The sequence below is a fragment of the Ictalurus furcatus genome, chromosome 22, assembly GCF_023375685.1.
Source record: "Ictalurus furcatus strain D&B chromosome 22, Billie_1.0, whole genome shotgun sequence".
Taxonomy (NCBI): domain Eukaryota; kingdom Metazoa; phylum Chordata; class Actinopteri; order Siluriformes; family Ictaluridae; genus Ictalurus; species Ictalurus furcatus.
Window position 1 is genome coordinate 17012479 of NC_071276.1, and position 26421 is coordinate 17038899.

A 26421-nucleotide genomic window follows, 5' to 3' on the forward strand; every position below is an offset into this window, starting at 1 on the left:
GTAACCCAGAGCCTTAACCGTCAAGCCACCACTCCCCCAGGTCATGTTAGTTTTGCTGTAGTTACAGATCTGTAGTAGTTACACATGCTTTAAGGGAGCTTTGAACCAAACCCTAGTGCATTTTGCTCTTTGGTGCAGTTTGTTTGAGCAAGCTATTTGATTTTCAACCTAAATACAGGAAGTGAACTAAGCATGGTAGGCTGATTGGCATTTCCAAAGTGTCCGTAGTGCGCGATTGTGCACTGTGACGGACTTGTACCCGGCCTTGTGCCCCATGCTCCCTGGTATAGGCTCCAGGTTCCGCATGACCCTGTAGGATAAGCGGTATAGAACGTGGCTGGATGGATGTTTTTAATCGATTTATGAAGCCTCTGTAAACGATATCGTTGCATATTATATGGTAATTGTACAACGCTGTCATATTTTGTGCAGGCGGTTCGCTTGTTTTATTGGAGATTAAAAAGCCTGACAAAAACCATTTCAATAACTTGCTGCATATATCAAACACATTAATGAAATCAGCTTCTGAGACGAGTAAACATTCAATTTCAACTAATTTACCGTCAGCTAAAGACGTTGCATCCATTGAGTCCACCATGTTTTCTTACTGGCACGCCCCCTCCACCAGCTCCCAAATCCCCTCCCCCAAACTCTGAGCTTAAAGAAAACCCTGAATTTCCCACTCGTAATTACGACTTTGTTGCGGCGCTCAACTGGTAAACACGATCTTTCCCACATGACCTGAACGCGCCGTTTGTCTAGTCGTGTCTCTGTGTGTTACTAAGTTCTGAGCGGTTGTTCCCCTGCTTTTTCCTAGTCCTGTGTTTTCGTTTTTCGCTGCCTGCTTGCGTCCTGCCACTTCACCTCCCCACGTTTTACAGTACCTGGTTAGTGCTCTAAATATCCATCCAATGTATCTGGAGTTAAACCGGAAGTGGGCATGGCCTAAACCGGAAAGTGTTTTCTTTTTCTTTTTCCCATTAACCTGATATACAACAACAAATGAATTATAGCACTTGTATGATTTTCCAGTAAGGTTTTCATTAAGTCATTAGGAAGAATGATGAAAACATGCACAGTGAGCGTACCAGATACTGTACCATTTTTTTTTTTTAAAAACGAAACGTTGGAGACCCAAACAGAGATGTAGAGCCCTGTGCACAGTGCCTACTCTGTGTGGGCTGTATGGAGTGGCTGCTCTGTGGGAAAGTGACAGCTTTAAAAAGGAAATGTTAAGCTGAAATCTTATTTGCACAAACAGAGCACATGCACATTGTGGCACAGAGGCTCGAGCAGCCCTGAGACCGCTCATACAAATGATACCAAACAGCACAGAACTCATTCACGGCCAGCGGACATGCATCACGCGTGGACGATGAAGGCCAGGAGGAGTATACCTCTCATCCACTGGGCTTCCTATTCACATCTGGATTTGTATTCATTTAGAATATATTAACATGTAAATGTACTCATGTATTTGGCTGCACCCGTAGCGTAAAAGTAGCTATTTTTTTCGTACCACATGACAGTTAACGTATGGTATTCGGACAAAAACGTTGAGAAACGAAATGACGCGCTCGTCCATGCTCGATCGCCCGCGTCCGTATTCAGAAAAAACCACAGTACGATATAAGATATAAGAGAACGTAAATGCAAACTCACATTCGAATTTTTCTACAATTCTTCGTTTTAATTATCTCGCCGTGTAAAAGTATAGTTTAACGAAATTTCAGTTATTAATCCTGGAAGTTATTAATCTCATTGGTTCCGCGTGAAATTTTCACGATAAACCTTCCATCGATTTCCAGTCACGAGACGTGCAGGAACTGCGTGATTTGAGTTCATTAGCCAAACTCCCCCCTCCCCCCCCCCCCCGCTTTGGCGTCTCAGGAGTGCGATCAGTCCCCCTGAGTCTGGGTTCGGATCTGCGTCGCCTCGCAGGAAATGAGGAGATAATTGGTGCCTGTGTTGTGACTGAGTGCCAGATTACTTTTGAGGAGGTGTTCGATCATGGCCTCGGTTTCGAGTCGACTTTTAATGAGTTTGTGCTGGAAGTTAGCGCGGCAATAAGAGCGAACGCAGAGTTGTGTGAACCAACAGATATGAGAACGCCGCAATATGAGATTACCGCTCGTGCGCTTTTATTACTCGGAAGAATAATAGTGGGAAGAACGTTTGAATATTATTTCAGTGGAAGTGCAGTCGTTTAAAAGGTGTTTTGAATTTCCGGTTATTCGGGCTTTTAAAAGATTGAGATGGAGATGATGCGTTCCGATAGGACTGGACGTTTGATTTGTATTTCAGTCTAGCGAGGCTGCTACAAAACACTTCATAAACTTCCACATTGTGAAATCTTTTACAATCTGATCATTTTATTTATTTATTTATTTTTTACAGAGGTGGGTAGCAACGTGCTATGTTTACGTCGTTACATTTACTTGACATAAATGGACATTATGGGACATACTTATACTCTTCCTCAAGTTCTTAATAGTATTCAAAACATTATCAGTATTACTATGAATATATATGAACATATTCATATATATACGAATGAATATATACATATATATATATATATATATATATGTAAATAAAACAGCTTTCATTCTGCCCATGTTTTACATTTTTCCCTACATTCTTTTGAACGTCCATGGAATAAAATAAAATATCAGATGCCATGAGTGAACCTTCTGCCATCATTTCTACATTAGAATGGGCGTGTAATACGAAGCAGTGAATAGAATTTAGAAATGACCTTATATGGACGTGGGCGTTGTTTCAGCTCAGGACAGCTGTCATTTGCTGCGATTGTCAAGCAGCTGTTACAATAACAATAGTTACAATAAAAATAGTTGCTGCAAGCCTTTTATAATCGACCAATTGGTGTGCGAGAAGGCGGGAATTACAGAGACAGGTTAAAGCAATGTAGACATGCGCGCACATGATGCCGTATTAGACCATAAGCACATCATAATGAAACTAAAGCCGAAGCTCGGACATTTTCAAATGTAGAAATCCCGACGGGGATTTGAAAAAGAGCACACGTCCGGGAAAAAGAGGACGTACGGTCAACCTAAAGTACTTGTATATACTGTACAGCATAACTCATTGTAAAGGTAAGACGTGCTACTTTATTTACCGTCGATGCAGCGAGCCGTCATGATGGTTGGACGTCACTTGCTGAACTCTGGGTTGTTTTTCCAAGTTGAAGGTTGGAAAGTTTTGACCTTGACTCGAATGCACCATTCCTTGGATAAAATACAGACACGTTTAGTTGGACTTAAAGTTAAACTCCATCCTGAAACGCACTGAATATTCCTATTAAAATATTTGCGACGTCGAGGTGTGAAATTGAACGTCATATTAATGTTGGAGAAATCCAACACAGAAGTAGCGATACGACACATTCGGGATGAGTCTTGGCTCGGCTAGTTAGCAGTCTACAGTATGAGGGGACGTGTGATGACGACGGAAGCTTTGGAAGCTTATCTGTTTGCGCGGAGCGTGCAGATGAGATCAGGATGCGAAAGATCTGGTCGAAATGAAAGGACTAAAGTGCCATTGCTTCGGTCTCTGTAGGTAGAGATGACGCAAGAGGTAAATCGCACTGCAGCACTAGCATCAGGAGCTAGTCGAACGGCATTATGGGTAATGCAGGGACTTGTTTTAGCTAAAAAAAAACAAAAAGTCCACATAAAATTTTCATTACGTATAAATCTTAGGCACCATTTGAAGATGACGTGTTAGATGTCTTTGTAATAATTGATTTTGATATTTTCTTTTGTAAAACATTCCTTTCATTTGCGTCATAGATCTGAAAGAATGGAGAAATGTGCTTTGCTTGTCAATACTGTAGTAGTAGTACTAAGAGTTTGTTGGGGTTGGGTTTAGGGTTAGGGTTGGGGTTAGGGATGGGGTTAGGGTTGGGTTTAGGGATGGGGTTAGGGATGGGATTAGGGTTGGAGTCAGGGTTGGGATTGGGTTTAGGGTTGGGGTTAGGGGTAGTGTTGGGGTTAGGGTTGGGGTTAGGGTTGGGGTTACTGTTAGGGTTGGGGTTAGGGGTAGTGTTGGGGTTAGGGTTGGGGATAGGGTTGGGGTTACTGTTAAGGTTGGGGTTAGGGTTGGGGTAGTGTTGGGGTTAGGGTTGGGGTTAGGGGTAGTGTTGGGGTTAGGGTTGGGGTTAGGGTTGGGGTTACTGTTAGGGTTGGGGTTAGGGTTAGAGTTGGGGTTAGGGGTGGTGTTGGGGTTAGGGTTGGGGTTAGGGTTAGAGTTGGGGTTAGGGTTAGGGGTAGTGTTGGGGTTAGGGTTGGGGTTAGGGTTGGGGTTACTGTTAGGGTTGGGGTTAGGGTTAGTGTTGGGGTTAGGGTTGGGGTTAGGGTTAGAGTTGGGGTTAGGGTTAGGGGTAGTGTTGGGGTTAGGGTTGGGGTTAGGGTTGGGGATGAGGGTTCGTATCCCACTTTCACTCTGTGTGCGTGTGCATTTCCTCCGGTTGCTCCGGTTTCCTCTCCCAGTCCAAAGACATGCGTTGTAGGCTGATTGGCGTTTCCAAATTGTCCGTTTGCAGATTTGTAGAGAAATGAAACTTGGATGCCAGTAAGAGTTCCACCAATTCCCAACACTCTGGTTGGTTTATGCGTCCTTTCTATAGGTTGAGAAAATAAAATGGCGCAAAAGCGATGAATAAAATTTCATTTTCACCCAAACTAGTGATTTTTACAGAACAAATGCGTAAAAAAAACGTTAAAAACACTGACTACAAAGTGTCAGTTTCATGCAGGTTGTGTGTGTGTGTGTGTGTGTGTGTGTGTGTTTATAGTTTGAGCTCTCTCAGTTTGATAAATGTAACAGTTTCCTGGGATCCTGTTGGTTTTCTGTTGGTTTTCACATCAGGGTTTTCCTCGCATTCTGAACAGATTCGACTTTTAAAAAATAAAGAAAGAAATAAAGACTTACAGGTTAATAGCATTTTATAAATAATTCCATGAGATAATAATTTCTCATAAATGAAAGTTGTTGTTTTTTTTTTAATGTGAAAATCTGAACATCCAATCCAAACAAAAATAAAGATTTTTTTTTTTTTTTTTTAAATCATAGAGATGGTGAAGTTAAATGTAACTGTAAATGGAAATGTAACTATAAATGGATAAGAAGTAAAAAGTATGACGTGTTGCTCTTTAATTCCTAAAAAAGAATCCACTTTGGGGTTGTATCAGGAAGTCCAATTCACGCCGGGCGTTGATTATTTTCCTGTAAATGCACAGCACAAACATTGGTATAATAGTATGTGGTGTGTGTGAATGCTGATATTTCTCTGGGAGTCTGCGTTTAGGGACATTTAGTGTGTGTGTGTGTGTGTGTGTGTGTTAATCAGACCTTCTTCTCCCTCCATTAATGACTGGCCAGATTAAAGGAATGTCAGTGCACACACACACACACACATACACTCTCTCTCTATGTCCCTCTTTCTCTCTCTCTAGCCCAGTGCAAGTCCCTTCTCCCCTCTCTGTCCACTATGATGAGTGGTCCTCGGCCCCCGGCTCTCCTCTCAGTAAGCCGCGCCTCTCAGATTGGCAGCGTGATGATGAATTTATATGAGTGTTTAAAAGTGACAGGGCCGGCTGTGTGTAACTGATTTATTACGGCCGAGGCTGACAGAAGCCGCGAGGAGAGACCGGACACAATCGCCTGTGCAAGCACAACGAGTATCTGGAGAGCTTTTACCTCGTGTGTGTGTGTGTGCCTGCGATCTGTTTGTGACTTAATGGGATGTTTGGCGTGAAAGCTCACTGTGACATCTGAGCTGTTAGCTACAGTACTGTCGGTGCTGTTTTTTAAGACCACACCAAATGCTAATCCAGTGATCTAGAATTCTGAGCTGAGACAAAAATGACCTACTTACTTACCGTACGTAATATTCACAACATCCATACTGTAACGTTTGTTGACAGGGATGGCGCACTGTACTATATTCTTAAATAGAGTGAAATGTTTGTAAGAAAAATACCCCAAATGGTAAAAAGTAGAGGCGGGGGCTGATTTGCTTTTAGCCCAGACTGTAGATTCACGCACTTTATTGCTGACAGTCGTGTCAGGTGATGACTCAGAGTGACACGTCCCCTAAGATTTTGTGATTTTTTTTTCAGCCCCATGTCGCTGGGACATCTGTAACAGGTCGTCTTAACCTAAAACCAAACCCGGCATGGAAAATGATTGAAAAAAATGAATAAAAAAAAGATCCAGACGAGCTAGAGAAGATTCCTTTGCTGCTTCAGGTGAACTTCTTTTAGCGGCTAGTTTTACAGTAACGTTAATAATTCTGTAACACAAACAATAATACATTACACAAGCAGTGTAACTCTTTCTTTTGTTTTAGTCTTTTGATAAAAAGGAGTTCAAATTATATAATAATAAAAATAATAATAATAATAATAAAAAACAGTAAAACACACAACAGAAATAAAACTATAAGAATAAAAAGACTTTTTTTATTTGTTTTAATTATATAATAATTAGTTTGGGTAAATGATATACTACTACTACTGCAACTAATAATAATAATTACAGTAATAATAATAGTACTTGTATCAATAATATAATTATATTAATATTAATATTTATTACTTATTAATATATTTTTAAAAAATAATATTAGAATAATATAATTTTATTAATATATTATTAAAAATTAATATGAATTTGAGTAAATTATATAACAGTAATTATAAGAAGAAGATGATGAAAACAATATAAATAAAAATAATAATAATAAAGTTGTTTGGTTAAATTATATACTACTACTACTACTAATAATAATAATAGTATTAATAGTAAAACTAACTAAATAAAAATTTGTGTAAATTATATAATAATAATTATAAGAAGAAGAAGAGGATGAAAACAATATAAAAACAATATAAATAAAAATATTACAAATAATACTAAAGTGGTTTTGGGTAAATTATATACTGCTACTACTAAGAATAATAGCTTTAACAAATTAAACAAAATGAAAAGGTCAATAAAGTTAAAAAATGAACTCGCCCACAGAGTAAACCTGCTTTCTGGTACACTCAGGTTTGCTTTCCAACTCAAACAAACAAACAAACAAACAAACAAACAAACTCAGAAAAGCATGAAGAAGAAAGTTATTCAGTGAGAAGCAGAAGCTGTTGAGAAGCCGAGTCTGCCGGTTGTAAAATGTAAAATATGTCAAATGAAAATAAAATTGTCAAATTTGACTGTATTGATTGAATTCTTAAAACTTGTTTCTTGTGAAGGAAAAGCAAAGATTTTCCCAAAATTCGTTTCAGCAGAAAAAGAAAGCTCATTTTCTCCTGACAGAAACCTGATGAGTGATGTCATCCCCGCTTGTTTTGACACGATTTCATGTAGTCATGAGCAGAGACACGTCTTTATTATTTCGCAGTAAAAATCTCAGGCTTGTATATTTTTGGCAGCTCTGTCGTCGCTGCTGTTATATTTGACAGCGTTCCTAACGCTGTTCTCTGGGGATGATTTATGGACAAATAGGTCCATTCTGAGCATCTGGAAAAATAAACACAGAGACAGAAATAATTCAGTCTAATTAAATCTTTAAATAATTACTTCAATTACGATTAAATAACCGAGGTTCAGTCACGAGAAACCTCTTCTCCAACACTCTTTAACACTCGAGGCGTCTTCTAAAGGCTCACCGAAACACACGAACTCTTTGACCCGGTTTTATGTGTGTGTGTGTGTGTGTGTGTGCTCTGCTGTAGCCTTTCGAAATTGGCAAAACACGTTCAATTCAATAAATAAAACAATAATAAATAAACATTTAAAGACAAAAGAAAATAAAGATTTGAATGTCTAAGAATCCCATTTTCATCACTTAACATAGGTCTTTAATATCTTTTCATACAGACCTTTGTTATATTTAAATAAATAAAAATAAATAATAATTTTTAAATGCTGGAGAGAAGAAGATTTTAATCCGCAAAAGCCTTTCAAACATTTCCGACATGGACGCTTTAGAAATCTTTACAAATCACCGACGTTTTATTTTATCGTCACTCGAAAGCTGTTCAAGGAAAAAAAAAGCAAAGCAAAGGGAGCTTTTAAAGTAAGCCTTACGTGCACCACAGTAATATGGGTATATATTTCTTTCTTTCTTTCTTTCTTTCTTTCTTTTTTTAACATAAAAACGTTTTACTTACTGACGTAATATTTTAAGGAAATGTTTTATTTGATGAATGTTTGAATAAAATATTTCTTTGAATAAAGAAGTGAGTATTTATGGACAAATTCATCGTGTGTATCGTCTTTAGAGAAGCGTTAGGATGATGTCATTTTAAGGATTATATAACATTTATTTTTAATGGAGTACAATTTCTTTCTTACAATTCAAGAAATTAAAGTAGTGGAGGACAAAATGACGCATCTAAAAAAAAAAAAAAAAAAAAAAAAAAAAGCTCCGGATAAAAGCGTGTCATGTAATCGAATGCTTAAATGATTTTTCTTTCACGTTGAAAAAAAAAAAAAAGATGCGTTATTTATTCACTCGGTAAAAAATAAAAATAAATGCTAAAAATCCGCTCTCGATGAAGTCTCGGCGTTGGGATTGTTGATCTCTCCGCTCTCCATCATAGCAGAGTGATTAATTCATGGCGTTTATTGTTATTGCTATCTTCCAACATTTCTGACATGGACAGTGAGGATGATTTATGGACACTTTGGCTTGAAACGCACACACACACACACACACACACACACACACGGGCAGGAAGTAAGAGAAAGAAAAAGAGAAGGAAAGAATGAGAAATAAACAAGTTTTACATTGACAGCATGTCTTTCAAGGCACAATGTGTTTTCTAAAAGCTTCAGTACCGCACACACACACACACACACACACACACACACACACACACACGCCCCTTTACCCTCTGCTTTATCTGCTGTCAGTATGCGCCGTGTTACGCTCTAATGTATTCGGCGCACCAAGAGAAATGTTTATCATCCTCCCCAGTGACAGAAGCCTCTCTCTCTCCGTCACGTACGCGCTATCGCAAAAAAAAAAAAAAAAAGGAACAAAACATCCGAGACGTAAACAACATGTACCTTCGGCGAGAACAGAAGGTGTTTGATAGGTTGCTGGGGTACCACCGACGTTCCTGTTTAAAACTAAATGAAGTATTCACTTAAACCTGTGCATTACTCACACTTAAGAGGTGCATCAGGAGGTGTTTGTGCAGCTTTATAGATCCAGCTGTGGTTCCAGCTGTGGTTCACGGGAGGACCCGGAACACCCGAGGTTCATGATCAATCCGGCTTTTTATCCAACGTTCACGTTTTTTTTTTTTTTTTTTAAACAATTAGTAAAATGCACGGAAACAGTTTATTTACAAGTACGTCTTTAAACCTATTTATTTATTTATTTATTTATTTATTTATTTATTAAACGGAGAAGAATCTTGGCTCAGCCCCGGATGATTAGCAGTCCAAAGATGTCTAAACCTTATTTTCCGAGTCCTGTTTTATTCGGTCTACTTCCTGGTTCTTGTAAACGTGCGTGTAAAGAGTACCGCCGAGTGCCGAGTCTCAGTGCTGACGATATATCGACGATAAAACGAGAGCGTATAATCGAATACAACAACGTTATATACCACGTTACCAAACGGAACGCTCGTCCGTTCTTCCTTTAACGCGAGCGTGTGGGTGAGCGTTTGACGGAGACCGAGCGAAAGAAAAGAAAAGAAAAGAAAGGAAAGCGCATAAGTAGGAGATCAGCAGGGGTGTGCCTTGAGTCCTCGCGGTCTGTTTATTCTCAGGAAGATGAATGGATCTAATTGGATTTGAATTGCAGAATGTGGCATTGCTTTATCGAAATCGCTGATAAAGACATTGCGGGGAAATGCGGAGAACCTGTAGCTCGTTTCTCTTTCCCCTATACGTTCGGGACGCTTAAAATGGCTGATCGTGGGACTCGCTTGGCTGAATAGGATCCCTGAGGCATCAACACACAATCGCATCTAAATGAGCTTCTTGCTGAGAGGCTGTGAGCTACACAGCTTATTAACAGGGTGATGCGTGTATTTGTGTGTGTGTCCGTGTGTCCGTGTGTGCGCGCCAGGCTACATCTGCCCTAGTGTATGAATGGCTCTTGACCCACACTTCAGAACGGCTGGTTAGAGTGTCACATGAGGTGTGAAAAGTCCAATTTGTCTATATGGTGCACTTGTGCTCAGGCCATGTGATACTTTGGCGCAGAATGACCTTCTCTAGTCACCAGGTGTGTTATTTAAGCAGACTTTCTAAAGAGGAAGCTGTTGAGGTTGAAGATGTGCGAGGACATGCTGAAGGTAGGGCAAGTGCAACGTTCAGGCGCTCGAGTCTGATTCAAATACGCGTATTTCTACGGTATTTATGTTTAATGTTGTGGAACGTCCAGGTTACGTCTCTCTTTATTACTCTCTCTTGACGTTAGTAAGACAAACGTGCCATCTGTCGAAGAAACCAGATAACTCCTCCGTCCTAAAAAATGTTACAGCTTTAACGTGGACTCTTACAAAGCACCGATACTGGAGACTCCTTCCACAAACCTTGCATACGAGCCTCCTTACAGAAAACGTCAAAATATCAACAATACTTTTTGAACCTTTAGTGAACTTTTGTGCTGACTACCCCGGGAAACTTCTCATGAATGGAAAGTAGGAGAAGCGATGATGTTCGGTGTCCACAAAAGTCTCCAAATGAACAAAAATACGTGTGTTAAATAAAACCAGATATGATCGTGTCACTAGTACAGTTCTCGTCAAGCTTTAAAATCTCACAACTAGTCCAGTCATGTGTTCGCCAGCTAAAAGTTAGAGTTGATATCTTCTCTACACAACGATCCATCCGTTATTGATTTATCCGTTTACTCGTTCTTCTGTTTCTCTTTCAACACAGAGCCAAGAAGAAGGCCAAGCCTCTGAACCTGAAGATCCACAGCAGCGTAGCAGGGAGCTGTGAGAACCTGCCGACTCAGCGATCTCCTCTCCACTCGGACCACTCGCTCCGCTCGTTTTTCTTCCCAAGCCTTGTGCCCTCTACGCCACCCGTGCATGCAGAGACGCCCTCCGCCAGTATGTACCGGCAACTCGGCCATTACACACCACCCACATCTGTGTAGCATGCTGAATCTCAGAAAACAAGAAAACGTGTTTGGTTAGAAGAAGGAACCTGCTGAGGTAAAAGAAATGGTGAAAGTCAGTAGATATGATGAAGAATATACCATGTTATCCCTCATGTTCTAGTCAGTGCTTACATTTTTGGCCCATTAACAATACATTTATAACCGCGTATTGTATCAGTCATACCGTATAGTACGCCATATAAGCCTGTAAGTGTTTTTAAATAGTTATGGTTACATGCCAACTTGAATAGATAGTACAGAATGACTTCATAAGGTCAGTGATATGTACATGTCATACATGTCATAAGAACATTTAAGGTATAATATATGCTAAATAGCATGTTATAAATAGATTTTGGACTGGAAGTCCTACCATTTACCTCTTATTTGACAGGAAGTCCTACCAATACTTCTTATTTAAGTCATGGCACAAGGTTCTCATGTAGGATTCCAAATGACAAGTCACGTCTTGTGACCCATAATGCCTAGCTTCAGCGTGTAAGCGCATATCGTTCGAGGCGATGCCGCGGCGCGAACGGCCCCCTCGGGACGAGCTGTCGGAGTAATAATGAGGCGGGTGGGGGGTGGGGGGGTTTCAGCAGGAAGGGGGCGGGGAGGGGGTGTGAGTGGACTGCTGGACTCATGCTGTCCTGCAGATGGATTCCCGCTTGCAGAGATTTGACTGATTGCGTCTCGGTGTATCTTTGGCCCTTGAGTAGATCATCTGAATCCAAATAGCTGAAGTTTCGGTGCGTGTGGCCAGATGTGTTTGATCAGCGTCATTGCAAGTCTGTGAGGCACAAACACACACACACACACACACACACACACAAATTATATCTGATACCCATTGATTTTCAACAAATATGGTGACGCAAAAAAACACTGCTATATGACTTTAATGTGACTTTTTGTTGTTGTTGTAAAAGTCATCAAGTTATCAGAAATTTTGCCGCCACAGCTAGTACCATTTTCAGACGTATTCCAGCACTTTAACTCAAGGACTTCTCTTACTCGGTGGTATTTCAGTTCAGATGATAGAACAGAGGCAGTGTGGTCTGGTGTCTTGTTGGAGCTAGTGTCTAGGAGATGTAAAAAGTGCGGCAGGACACAAGTGGGTAAACTTAGTAGTGCTTTTATTGTGGCAGAGCAAAGAAACATAATCCGTAGCAAAGGTCAGAAAGCAGGCATGCGTGCCTAACATAGAGCAATCTGTAAAACAGAACCGATGGAATTGAGAGTCAATAACAGGAAGTACTACAAACATAGAACTCTGGAACGAGGCTCGGACTAAAAGTAATTCATTGCTTGGTAAGACTTCGCAAGGAGATATCGACCCGACAGGGTGTAAACAGACAAGAGTGACAGGAAAGGGGTGGAGAGACAAGCACAGGGTGTTTGTTGTCATGGGAACTGCGACACAACAGAGGAAAGAGTGACACGCTACTTTGTGATGTGATCGTGACGTGTCGATAACAGTTGAAGATCAAGATCTCAAGACTGACCAGCTGTTTTTACTCAGACGGCTGTCAACTAATTCACATCAGTGTTATTCACATCGCCATAGCAACTATTAGCGAAAAAGTGAAACCTGAGACTCTGGAGCAAATATCCTCCTGACAAAAATTTTGAACAATGCTCTTTCCAAATATTTTGTCAGATCTTTTTGCATGGACATTCCATTCTAATTTCCACAATCTGGTTTAAAGTTTAAAGTCCTGGTTTAGTTGTTAGAACGTTTGCCTCGCACCTCCAGTGTTAGGGGTTCGAATCCCGCCTCCACCCCGTGCGCGTAGAGTTTGTATGCAAGTTTCCCAGTGCTTCGAGGGTTTCCTTCGGGTGCTCCGGTTTCCTCCCCCAGTCCAAAAGACATGCGTTGTAGTCTGATTGGCGTTTCCGAAATTGTCCGTAGTGTGTGAACGTGTGTGAACCATCCAGGGTGATCCATCGCCTCCTGCTCCGAGTTCCCTGAGATACACTCCTGCCTCCCCGTGACCTTGTGTAGGATAAGTGGTACAGAAAACGGATGGATGAATAGATGGATGGGTTTAAATGTCCGATTCTCCTCAACCCAGAAGACAGGAATAATTGCAGCATGGGATTAATTCGATTCCCGGTCCACGTGACTCCACATACCGAAGTGTCCTTGGGCAAGACACTGAACCCCAAGTTGCTCCCGATGGCGAGTTAGCACCTCGCATGGCAGCTCTGCTACCATTGGTGTGTGAGTATGTGTGTGAATGGGTGAATGAGACACAGTGTAAAGCGCTTTGGATAAAAGCGCTATGTAAGTGCGCCATTTACCATTTACCATTTGTTAAATCTGGTAATTAAATGGTGATTTGACTCATGTGTCTGTGATCAGGAAAATCACTAAACTGGGCTGCCGCCAGTTCTGGCACCGGTACAATAATATTAAGCCAATGCAAAAATGATAACGTACACTGCATCACTGAACCTGCCAGAGGAGCAGAAATACGGTACTTCAAAACACTAAATCTATCTGGTTTGAGAGTTTCTTAAACTTTTGTAGCCAGAAGTGTTTCCAGTTCTGTAGACGTCTTTTCAGCCTAATCAGACTTAACCAAGCGTGTAATGAGTTATAGGCGTGTCTGATGAGGTTGCTTTGTGCTTTCCTGAACTTCTCTCTGCACCAATTATGCATTGTTCCTTTGGGGGGTTAGGGGGTAGTACACATGTTCTGACGTTAGTCTATTATCCATCAAGTCTGGTAATGACATTAATGACTTCCGGAAACGAGACGAATTCCACCAGAGCGTTTTCCCGAGCTCTTTTACCAAAAGGCAGTGATTGAGATGAATTTCTGATAAGCGAGTGGCTCCGAGGCGGATGAGTAATTTCATTGGGATGGAGCAGCATCCGTAATGGCATTAGGCGAGCTCAGAGTCTCTCCCTGGAGCTTTGGGTTGGGATGCTGTGGTATTAAACAGGCCTTTGGAGTGTCATTAGGCCTCGCGTCAACTCTCAGACGATATCAGATTAGTCAGTCAACGCCGTACTGATGCTCACAGCAAGCCGTCTGAAGGCTGACACCAAGTCTAGAGTCGAATTTTAAATTCGGTTCTACGGAAAGTGTTATATTCGTCTCATACCGCAAGAAAGTTGCTAACGATTACAATGATTAGTTTGTCGGAGTAGCAAACAACGTGGTCACGGGGCGAAAAATAATAAAGCGTGAATCAAAAATGTAAAAACGTATTTACAATTGTATCACGCAAAAGTGAAACGTGCATTCAAAGTTTTCTGAATCGCACACAAAATCATGTTTTCCTCGGTTATATTACTCTGGGGGTTTTTCCGCACTTGTTTCCACGTTCTCCGCTTGGTTTTCCAAATTTCATGTGAGTTTCATGTAAATCAGGGCGGGCTTTAGCGTCACCATTGGTCCGCTACAGCTCCTCCTCTAGCCAATCAATCGAAGAGGGGAGTTGACGTCACTCCACTGTGACTCATAGCTGTTGTGTTCATAGACATACATAGACGCCACATGGGCTGCTGGATCGTAGGTCAACGTTTGATTCGGCGATGATTCATTTGTCATAAGGAATAGTGAAAACTCACGCCTGTCAAGCATAGATTTGGCGTATTTTTCTAGGTTGATAAATTCTAAGACGTCCCTAACGTAATATAATCGCACGTACATGAAATGTGCCTAACGTTTTTGTGTTTTTTTTTTTCATTGTGGAAATGGATTTTTCTGGCTTCAACTCCATCGTTTAGCTTTTCTTCAGCTCCAAATGAATCTGAATCATAAATCTGGGTGTAAATATCAGGATTCGAAAGCTAAAATTCGGATCTGTCGCCTCATGTTCATCTTTTGATCTCAAACCCAACGTATAGCGAAAAACAACATGCCGTTCCAATACTTTCAGAGGAGACTGTCATGTCAGTAGGGACGAAATATATAGTAACGTGACAAATGAATCACGAATCAAACGAATCACATTACTGAGACGGAGTGAATCGCTTCCACGTTTGACGTGGACTGCACTACAGTTCGGTTTGAAGCAAACTCCAGACTACCGTTCCCATGAAATCTCTTGATTGATCCCGAGCTCGGAAACAACTTTCACACTTCACAAAGCGTACCGGCCGCTCGGGGCAAGTGGAACTTTAAAAACAACCTCATTTTTTTTTTTTTGCAAGTTTGTGTGAGCTGAACAAAACAAGGCAGCGGTTTGGCCCCCAGGCCTCGAGTTTGACACCTGTGATTTAACGGAATCCACCAAGAGCAAATTGCTTTGATAAGCAGAAACCAAACGGGTTGGATAGAGTCCCTTCTGAGAAAAAAAAACAAGGTGTGTTTGGAGTAATAGTAAATTATAAAAATTTTTACCTTTGAGCGCTGTGTGACGAGGTACAGTGTAGTCCCTTTTCCTCTAAAAAAAAAAAAAAAATCTTTTCAACTTCAGTGAACTTAACAGAAAGCCCTGTCTAAAGTCTATCTAACTATGATTTTCTTGTATATCGTGTACGTACGCAGTCGTTTTAAAGCCTCTGCTGCGGTACAGAACAACGCATTGTTTTTAGTTCGCACGTAAAAGCAGCTGTTAACTTGGTAATCCAGTCAGAAGTCACCGCTCGTGTTGTCTGAAGCCAACATATGAGAAGGAGGCGCTGTTTTACGCTCATATCTACAGCATAAAACGGTTCTTTTAAAGGCTTAAACTGTGCTTTGTCGCCTCACTCGAACCAAACACCAAACCCTCATTCATCCTTCAGTTACAGGATTTGCTGTAAACTCTGGCCGGCTCTGATACGTTTAACTTACTACACGGAATTTAACAGCATTAAAAGCATTAGAGAATAAAGCGTGTGCTCAGGTATTAGGAAAAACAGCGTGTTTTCAACCCTAAATGAAGCTTTTGTCTTTATCTTTTACACTGAATGCAGAATATAAGTGAAAAAAAAAAACAAAACAGTTTATATACACAAACGAAGCATTGTGTTTGTCCTATTCAGAGCACAAACACTGCAATATTAACCAGGGTGTATTCATTATTTATTGCCTCTCTCCAGCAATCACTGCGTAAAGATGTGTTCTGGCAGTTATAATTATCCTGACTTTGAAAGTTTTTTGTCCTGTCGTAACGTGGCTCCTTCCAGACGGAATCTAGATTAATATTCCTTTTATGAAAGACAACTTGAAAATAAATAAATAAATAAATAAAAATAGGACCTTTTTACCATGTTAGTTTGTGTCCGTGGTTAAATTATGCATGATTCGTTAGCATGGGTGATTTAAAAGGCAAAAATTCTTGCTTTTCTGTAAAATTTTATTCAAATTGAATGAGTCCTTGAAAAAGAGAAAGAACGTATTAGTAATAGATAACATGTTCGACGCCTCCTCGACGTCTTTCTTTCTTTCAGGATTGACTTCGATGCTGTTTTTGGGTCTGATGGATGTAAAAAAAAAAAAGAAAAAGAAAAAAAAGAAGAAGGTGTAATTCCTTTATAAAGAACGATGCAGGGTGGAATAAGTAACTTAAAGTCACGACATACTGACATAATTCAAATTTTATTCTCCTCTTAACTTTTCCGGGAACACGGCACCTACAGGGTTGTCATAGAAACAAGCGAGTGAAGGATGTGCGTTATAGTGCTGTGTGTAAGAGTAGGATTCTGCCTCTCGCTGTCACGTAATGGAGGCGCAGACGGAAGCAAGTGCAGGTACGGTGGTTTAGGAGAAAATCCAAAGTACAATCCAAAGTAACCAGCAAACGAAATCAGCTCGATCGATCAGGCGAACTGTCCAAAACAGGGAAGGCGGATATACAAAGTCGAGGATATAAACAAAATCAGAACCAGAATAAACAAACACAATGTAAAAGGAGTTTGAGAGTGTGTTTGTGATTGAGAACAGGTGTCTCTAATTACAACTCCGGGGAAGGTGAACGTGTTCGTGTGTGTGTGTGGGGGGGTAAGTGTAGTTGTCTTCGGCTATGTTTGTAGTTGGTGTTGCCTTCTGGGAAATGAAATGGCCTACGTCGACATGACACTCACCCTTCTCCCATTTGAGCGATCTCAGAGGAACCGCAACTGTGAGCATCTGATGATCCATGAAATCCCTGAATCTTAAGACTTTTTCCCCCATCATGAATAAATGCATGTACCATCTCTCTCTCTCTCTTTCTTCCTATAAACACTTTTTTCCCCCGATGTATTACTGTCCAGCAGTGAGGAAACCAGATATTAGAAAAGGAAAGGGGCTGTGGTATGAAAATCATTACGCACAGAGGCGATGAGCGTATTCGCTAATGAATAGATGAACCGCAGGCGGTTACATTCATAAGGAAATCCCATAAGGACTCATGTCCGGTCAGGAATAGTCCTGCTGGCTTTATCCTCTCTGAATGATTCCTGTTTCCCCAAGTCAGCGTGTTATTATCTCACTGAACTGCTTCTCAGCCGCTCTGCTTCATGACATACCGCAAACCCACTGAAGAGTCCCGGAAAATCCCACTTGACTCGCATGCTACAAAAACTCACGTTTTCCCGAACGAGTCCCAAAGTAGACCCGAGAACCAGTTCAGGTTACACTAGCACTAGCTAAAGGGAGTAGCTTGGGTACCCAGGACTAGCAGATTTCATGTCCAGGCTATTCGTTTTGATTAGTTTTCTGAATGTTTGGGCTCTGACAGGCTGCATCACAGCAACAACAGTGTGTTACGGCTGGCTCAACGGAGTCAGACGCAAAGTCTCAAAACTCAAAAATAACCTTTATTGGTACATAAATGAAATGTCTAGGATAAAAATAATTTTAAAAAGGATGGTGAAAAAAAAAACAACAAAGTGTGAGAGTTAACGCGTGTGCCGTCTAGGCATTATGACCAAAAATGAGAGGGAGAGAGAGAGAGGGTGAGAGAGCAGGAGAGAGAGAGAGAGAGAGTGCGAGGGAGAGGGAGAGAGAGAGAGAGAGCGAGGGAGAGGGAGAGAGAGAGAGCGCGAGGGAGACTGAGAGAGAGAGAGAGAGCGCGAGGGAGAGAGAGAGGGAGAGAGAGAGAGAGGGAGAGAAAGGGAGAGGGAGAGAGAGGGAGAGGGAGGGAGAGGGTGAGAGAGAGAGGGAGAGAGAGGGAGAGTAAGAGAGAGAGAGGGTGAGAGAGAGAGAGGGTGAGAGAGAGGGACGAATCAGAGCAGGGCCAGTGGAGGCACGGGGTATTCTGACACAGTGAAGCAGGGTATCTTCTCACTAACAGCAGGAACCCAGTCTGGTTGGTTCTTGACTTGCACAAGTTTTAAGACCTTAACATACTGTGTGTCTGAAACGATTAGTTTAGGCTTGTTTGGAAAAAAGAGAATACATTTCGTTCTGCAGTTTTGAAACCTGTCTGTTCCAGTAAAGGAGATGTGGCCTATGAGCCTGTCAATCCCAATAACGGAGGCATGACTTCTGTGCCTGTCAGTCTCACTGAAGGAGATGTGGCCTTTTTGCGTGTCAGTGTTAATGAAAGAGGTGTGGTCTATGTGCATGTCAGTCCCACTGAAAGAGGTGTGGTCTATGTGCCTATGATTCCCATTGAAAGAGGTGTGGCTTATGTGCATGTCAGTCCCACTGAAAGAGGTGTGGCCTATGTGCCTGTAATTCCCACTGAAAGAGGTGTGGCCTATGTGCCTGTGATTCCCATTGAAAGAGGTGTGGTCTATGTGCATGTCAGTCCCGTTGAAAGAGGTGTGGCCCATGTGCCTGTCTTTCCCAATGAAAGAGGTATCCTTTGTGCCTGTCAAAAATAAAGAAGATATAGCTTTTGTGCCTGCCAGTTTCACTAAAGGAGGCGTGGCCTATGTGCCTGTCAGTAACAAATGAAAGTGACATAGCCTTTGTGTCCGTCAGTTTCAATAAAGGAGGTGTGGCTTCCCATTAAACATGTAAAATCAAACTGTTTAAACAATACTGAAATGAAATGAAGCCATACAGTATAGCCCTACATCATATCTCCTTCTAAAACACATCTAAAGTGTACTGTACTGTCAGAAGGAGAGGTACACACACCAGATTTTGAGAAAACCATATTTTCATATATTTTCATTCTTGAAAAAGCGCTTCATTCTCTAGCATCTAGGATCAGCATCGTCATGTCTTGTTTTTTTTTTCCCCCCGAAAGAAAAATATCCAGTGACAGCAGCTGACCATGGAAGCTCCTTGTAATCGTGACCTCTGACCCAGGCTTGTGATGTACCGAATTTGTCGTCCTTGCCACATATCCTGGGTCAGTGGAGCAGAACGGCAAAGTCACAGGGAAAAGCAATCACTGTCATAAATCTGTCATTATTACAGGAGGCTAAAAAGCATGTGAGGTAAAAACACAGAGGCTTTGTGAATATAAAGTATATACTAAGAGATGAAGATCTGAAGGCCAGCTCTGATACATTACATACCGAAAGGCTTGAAGTTTTTCTTACACTACATCACCCCTGACCTCTTAAACAGTGTTCTCAGGATTAGAAACAGTAAGTCTATAGGTATAAAGATAAAAAAAAAAAATACCCCGACTGGGTTAACCTGTTTTTTACTTTATGATTTGTAGTTATTTTTATCCTGAAATGTCTTGGACTTGAATTCAGACTGTATGCAGCTCCTGCAATGAACATATCTGTCTTTGTATTTGAAAAAAATAAAAATTCCAGTGACTTTGTTTGCGGATGAACGTCATGTGTCATCGCTCCACTGTCTTCAGGCTGTTAATCAAAAAGAAATGACCTATAACTGGCCAGGGACTGTCTTTCTATTGGATGAATGTCCTTTTGAACTAGCAGGGCTGCAGGGCACAAACATGATTATGGCCTAACTGGCCTCTATTCAGATATTATTTGGTTTCCTCCATTTGAGCGATGACAGCACAGAGCAGATTATAATAATTCTCTCTAATTGTGGCGTGTTTATGTAATGCAGCATTTCTGCAGGAGGGAACGATGCTGATGGCTCTAAAAGGCTCTCATTCTTCTCTGTGTTATTGAATTTATTTATTTTTTTCAGGCAGCTGTGATTTAATGTTTTGATCATTCATTTTTGTGCTTTATTTTGCATCGATTAGCGACGCAAAGTTGATGATGTTGATGATGATTTGAAAGTAGTGCTTGTTTGCGTTAATTGATACTGAAAATTTTGCTTAAAACTTGACCTTTGACATGACATTTTTGTGTACAGACTACATTTTATGGCTTGTGTTTTGAATTTTAAACAGTGTATCTCCATTTAATCCTCGAGGTGAATGGCTGTAAGTAAAAGTATTTTTTTGTTGTTGTTGTTATTGTTTTTTTTTTAAAAAACTGAATTACTTGTGTTTCTCTGTCTTCCTTTTTCTTTCTGTTTTCCCTCCCCAGACACCCTGTCAGTTCCTCGCTGGTCCCCTCAGATCCCTCGCAGAGACTTGGGGAACTCTATTAAACACAGGTAACGTCATGCACCTGTCTCCCTCCCAAATGATCAATATGTCAAAAATAAAGTGCTACAATTAGTTCATTCTATTTAGTCATTAAGTGATGACTCTGTTGAACTATATCTCATGAAGCTCATTTTTCTCGGACCAGCCCACAGACCATCTGATGTGTTTGTTCTATATTGTGCCCTTTGAATCAAATTCCACTCATTTCTTGTTTAGCAGTCATTGGATATCACTATTCTATTTCCCAGTGACTCCCAGATGCTAAAGTCTTAATTGTTGATCACTGACCTCAATGTCTGGGTGGACAAGGCCCCTGGTCTGGCGGAAAGAGCCCAGGGTTGGGCAAACTAACTCCTTGGTTTGGCAGGTGGAACCCCTATTATGGAGGGCAAAGCCTCTGGGTAGGAGGATGAGCCCTTGTTTTGGCAGGCAAAGGCACTGTTTGCCACTGGTTGTGATGATGAAGCCCAGTGTTTGGTGGATGAAGTTCCTGTTTGAGTAGATGAAGCCCACGCTTGGTATGATGAAGCCCAGAACTGGGTAGACAAATCCCCTGGTTGATGGAATGAATCTCATGGTTGGGAAGATGAAGTCCTTGCATGGACAAAAGTAATGCTCGGTTCAAGAGATGGAAGCCCAGGGATAGGCAGACATGTTCACTGGTTGAGTTGGTGATGTCCAAAGTTGGGCATGGATGGTTGGGTAAGCAAAGCCCAGGGCTAGGCTGCAAAAAGTGAGGGTCAGGCAGCTGAAGCACAGATGAATCCCAGGACTGGTCAGACAAAGTCCATGGACATATAAAGCCCAGGGCTGGGCAGTTGAAGCCCAGGACCGGACAGATGAAGCCCATGGCAAGACATATAAAGCCCAGTGCTGGGCAGTTGAAGCCCATGGCCGAACAGATGAAGCCCATGGCGAGACAGATAAAGCACAGGGCTGGGCAGTTGAAGCCCATGGCCGGACAGATGAAGCCCATGGCGAGACAGATAAAACCCAGGGCTGGGTAGTTGAAGCCCATATCCGAACAGATGAAGCCCATGGCGAGACATATAAAGCCCAGGGCTGGGTAGTTGAAGCCCATGGCCGGACAGATGAAGCCCATGGCGAGACATATAAAGCCCAGGGCTGGGCAGTTGAAGCCCATGGCCGGACAGATGAAGCCCATGGCCGGACAGATGAAGCCCATGGCGAGCCATATAAAGCCCAGGGCTGGGCAGTTGAAGCCCATGGCCGGACAAAGGAAGCCCGGGGCCAGACAAAGGAAGCTCAGGGCCGGACAAAGGAAGACCCGGGCCAGGCATACATATACTGGGAAGATGAAACCCGGGGCTGGACAGATGAAGACCATGTCCAGACAGATGAAGCCCAGGGCTATACAGACAATGCCCAGGGTTAGACGCATAAAGCTCAGTATTAGATAAATGGAGCCTGTAATTTAAAAGCCCATGATTGGCCAGAATAAACCTACGGTTAGCACAACAAAGCCCCTTGTTGGTTGAAACACCGGTAAATCATAGATATCTTAAATATTGCATTAATCTCACCAGCGAACTTTCACATACTTTCATTTGCATACTTTATCAAATCTTTAGTGCTCAAACTGAAGCTCGCCCCACTTCAGACTGCAGAGCTTTAGCTAGATGTCACTGCTTTAGTCACTGACAGGCATTTTTCTTAACTGTGAATTGACTGTGACTGTAGGTTCAACCGTACACACTCGGTTAATGCCGAAATATATAATTTGTGCCATAATTGTGCACTATAAATGTGTACTGCATCTGTGTGTGTGTGTGTGAATGGTTAAAAATGTCAGACCAATTAAGACGAGTGCTTGTCTGCCTGCCTCGAGCGTCTGTGTGTGGATTCAATAGCCGATTCTCCCAAATGCCACCGATTGGGAAGAGAGAAACTTCTGCACTAAAGAGAACAATGAGGGATATCCGCTGTAAGAAAAACGCTGGTAAACTGTTGCACGATTTACATTATATGTGGTTATTAATGCAGTCTGAAGTACATATTTACAAGACTTTGAAGTAAGATATTAAATATAAATATAAATAATATAAAGATAATGAAATATTGATTTAAAACCACCAGCAATTCAAAATATTTCGTGGAGTCACTTCAATGCTAATTGTTCAAAAGGGATAGTAGGTATAAATGCATACAAAAATATGACCACGACCCTGTCGCCGGTTCACCGGTTGTCCTTCCTTTGACCACTTTTGGTAGGTACTAACTACTATATACCGGGAACACCCCACAAGACCTGCCGTTTTGGAGACGCTCCGACCCAGTCGTCTAGCCGTCGCAGTTTGGCCCTTGTCAGAGTCGCTCAGATCCTTACGCTTGCCGATTTGTCCTGCTTCCAACACGTCAACTTCAAGAACTTCAAGACTGTTTACATACTTTCTGACTAATATATCCCACCCCTCGACAGCTGCCACTGTAACTCAATATTATCAATATTATACCCGTCACCTGTCAGTGGTTTTAATGTTATGGCTGATCGGTGTAAATAGCACTTTCTTCCCACAGGGACATTTTCAGGTTTTTCTTGCTTAACGAAGAAAAGCATAGATTGATTGTTTTTCCCGACTACAGCGTCTGGCCTCAAACTGCCCCACAAGCCCATTTAACACCGGAGTAAAAGTCTTAACCCCCGAGGAGTGGGAGGAAATGCTTCCTTCACTGGAACTGACAGGAACAGAGAAGCGCAGACCTTTAACTGGTTTTAGTGAATTTAAAGCAATTCACTGCGGGATAATTTCATCGTTACGGATCTGACATTTCAACTCATATTGACTTGCAAAGTGTCTCACTGCTTGTAAAATGAGACAGTTTGCATGAGTGAGACAGTTTGCATAATCTACTCATGTGAGCTTTCAAGGAGAATGCAGACCAATATCCAAAAGTCTGACGTTTATGGACATATTAGAGACACATTACTGGCCAGACGTTTGAACACTTTAGGTTGCATAAGTCATTTTAATGATGTTTATTAATGGCCGTAATAAGGCTATTGGTTGAAGACCAATGTAAGTCGTAAATTTAACGTGTGGCTGGTTGAGACGTTATAATATTCTCCGCTCTTCTGGGAAGGCTTTCCACTAGATCTTGGAGCGTGGCTGTGGGGATTTGTGTTCATTCAGCCACAAGAGCATTTGTGAGATCAGGAACTGATGATGTTAGGTGAGGAGGTCTGGTGTGCATTCGGCGTTCCAGTTCATCCCAAAGGTGTTCAGTGGGGTTGAGGTCAGGGCTCTGTGCGGGACACTCGAGTTCTCTTCCAGTCCAACCTTGGAAAACCATGTCTTCCTGGAGCTCGCTTTGTGCACAGGTGCATTGTCATGCTGGAACCGGTTTGGACCTCTTGGTTCCACTGACGGGAAATTGTAATGCTACAGTATATAAAGACATTCTAGACGACAACTTTGTGGGAAAAGTTTCGGGAAGAACCACGTATTGGTGTGATGCTCAGGTGTCCACATACATTTGGATGAATACATTTCAGCTGTAAAAAAAAAAAAGATCTAAGTGTGGTGACGCGGTCCGAATGGTCTTCGCTTTTACGAGACGGAGCGGCTCGATCGAAATGAAGACACTTCGATTCCGTCTGTCAGAGCGGATTAGTCATATTCCATTAGCTGTCAGTGTATGTGCTTCTGCAGGGACTCTGCGGTTAGAAAGCCGTCTCAATAGCGTTTTTATTGTCGAGCACGTAGCAAGTATGGCTCCTAATATCATATTCATATACAGTAGAGAGAGTCAGAAGGAGACCCAGAGCTCCTCGTCTGTGCCTCATATTTCTTTTGAATAATAGCCATTTTTCTACGCTCGTGTATCCGTGTGGCCTTTGTCCTCCTGAAATATTTGTCAGGCGCACAGCTGATCGTTTTACGCAAACTGAAAGACACAATTAAACGACTCTATATTGAAGATTAGAGGAAGAGTGCCTATCGTCGTATGTAATCTGCCGCGCGATGAAAAGGCCATTGGGGAAAATATGATTGCTGCTTTGACACTTTGGGCTCCTTTATCGCACAATCCTGGGAATTGCAGTCAAAAGGTCAAAGCAAATCCTTATGACTAAAGCTGGGCATGTTAATAACGTGATATTTCTCCCCCCTTCCTTTTCTAAAATAGATTGAGATAGATGTTATTCGTCTTTGAAAGAATATCTGAAATAGCCTTGTTATGACCCTCACTCTTGATTTGTATCTATTACAGATTTTCCACCAAATACTGGATGTCACAGACTTGTATCGTTTGTGGGAAAGGAATGCTGTTCGGCTTGAAGTGCAAAACCTGCAAGTAAGTAAATGCACGAAGTCTGGATTACTGCGTGGAATTTAGCTGTTTGTTTTTATGAGATAAAATCATTGGCTTTAATAACAACGAGAAGCTTGATTACACGATGTAATATAAGAGGTATTTTATGATAAATAGCTTGCTTTATTATGTGGTCATATCATTCTTACATTACATTTACATTACATTTATGGCATTTGGCAGACGCCCTTATCCAGAACGACTTACATTTATCTCATTTATACAACTGAGCAATTGAAGGTTAAGGGCCTTGCCCAAGGGCCCAACAGTGGTAGCATGGCAGTGCTGGGGCTTGACCTCCTGACCTTCTGATCAATAACCCAGAACCTTTAGCCACTGCCACTTACAGTTATGTACAACATCTGGCATGGACGGAACGTCATGTACTTTTGTTCATTCTGTAGCAGTTGTATAAAGTAAGATTATACCACAGCATGGTTGAATGCTCAAATCTGATTGGTCAGAAGAGACTGCCAAACCTCTGCTGTATAACCGAAGTAACACACTCTAGACCATGGTGTTATTTGGAAATAATTCACCTCCGGGCGGTAACAGGAACAACCCTGTCTCTCGAATGTTCCTCGACATTAAATCTAGGTATAAACTGTTAAAATGCATGATATGTCATTCACTAATAACTTGAAACGTTATAATCGTTGGTAAATTGCTGTGGTGTAAGTGGAATAACACACTCCAGGACAAAAATTTTGCCACTCCACTTCGCATTCACTAACCATGGTCACGACAAGCTTTTCAACAAGCTACATGTGCTTCAAGACTTCACAAATATAAGTGTGCATTTTATCTAGAAGTGTCGTCTTTACGAGGCACATAAACAACAAGCAGGTGCAGGTTATCAGGGATCAGGAAAAGCTGGGTTGGAGGTGGAGATGTTATCAGCCAATCGGTAGTGTGAGGAACAGGTGTAGGGTCAGGTGGGGTGTCTGCATACCTGCGATGTTTTTTAGTGACAAGAACGTGAGGAACACCCGTATTCCCCAGCGGAACGATTTGGCCAAGTGAAAGTTTAAGACTAAACTTGTGATGACATGAGGCCAGAGAGAATTGAGAACTTGCTAATTGTTCACGTAGCTTACAACGGAATGTTATTTCTTACAAGCTAACATAGCATAATACTTTGATATTATAGTTTGACATGCTGTTTCGGTGAAATAAAACCATAGCTGCAACAAATAATCGATAAAATTGATAATAATCGATTATGAAAATCGTCGTCAACAAATCTCATTATCGGTTAGTTAGTCTGCACGGCACGGGACGCGTTTACTCACTACGTTACTTCTGTTCCAAAAACACGCATCGGAGAATAAATGCTAAAATTGTGTCCCAAGTGTACGTACCGTACACTTACACTATGCACTATGTACTCTACCGTCTAGTGTGTGGATTTAAGAAATTTTATTATATACAAGTATTTATGCATTATTTTTATGGATGCACAAACAGCACTGAATTAAACTACAGTCCTGAATGAATAAAAAGGGAATGTTTGTCATTTTGTAATAA

General features: G+C 41.5%; 1 protein-coding gene across 1 annotated transcript in view; it reads left to right on the top strand.

Moving 5' to 3' along the window:
• ksr2 (kinase suppressor of ras 2) overlaps positions 1 to 26421 on the top strand; it is an 87604-nt gene that overhangs the window by 35368 nt on the left and 25815 nt on the right. Inside the window, exons 6-8 of the mRNA XM_053654053.1 lie at positions 10933 to 11108; positions 20501 to 20570; positions 24793 to 24876. Coding sequence (XP_053510028.1) covers positions 10933 to 11108; positions 20501 to 20570; positions 24793 to 24876 — 330 coding nt within the window. The remainder of the gene's footprint in view (positions 1 to 10932; positions 11109 to 20500; positions 20571 to 24792; positions 24877 to 26421) is intronic.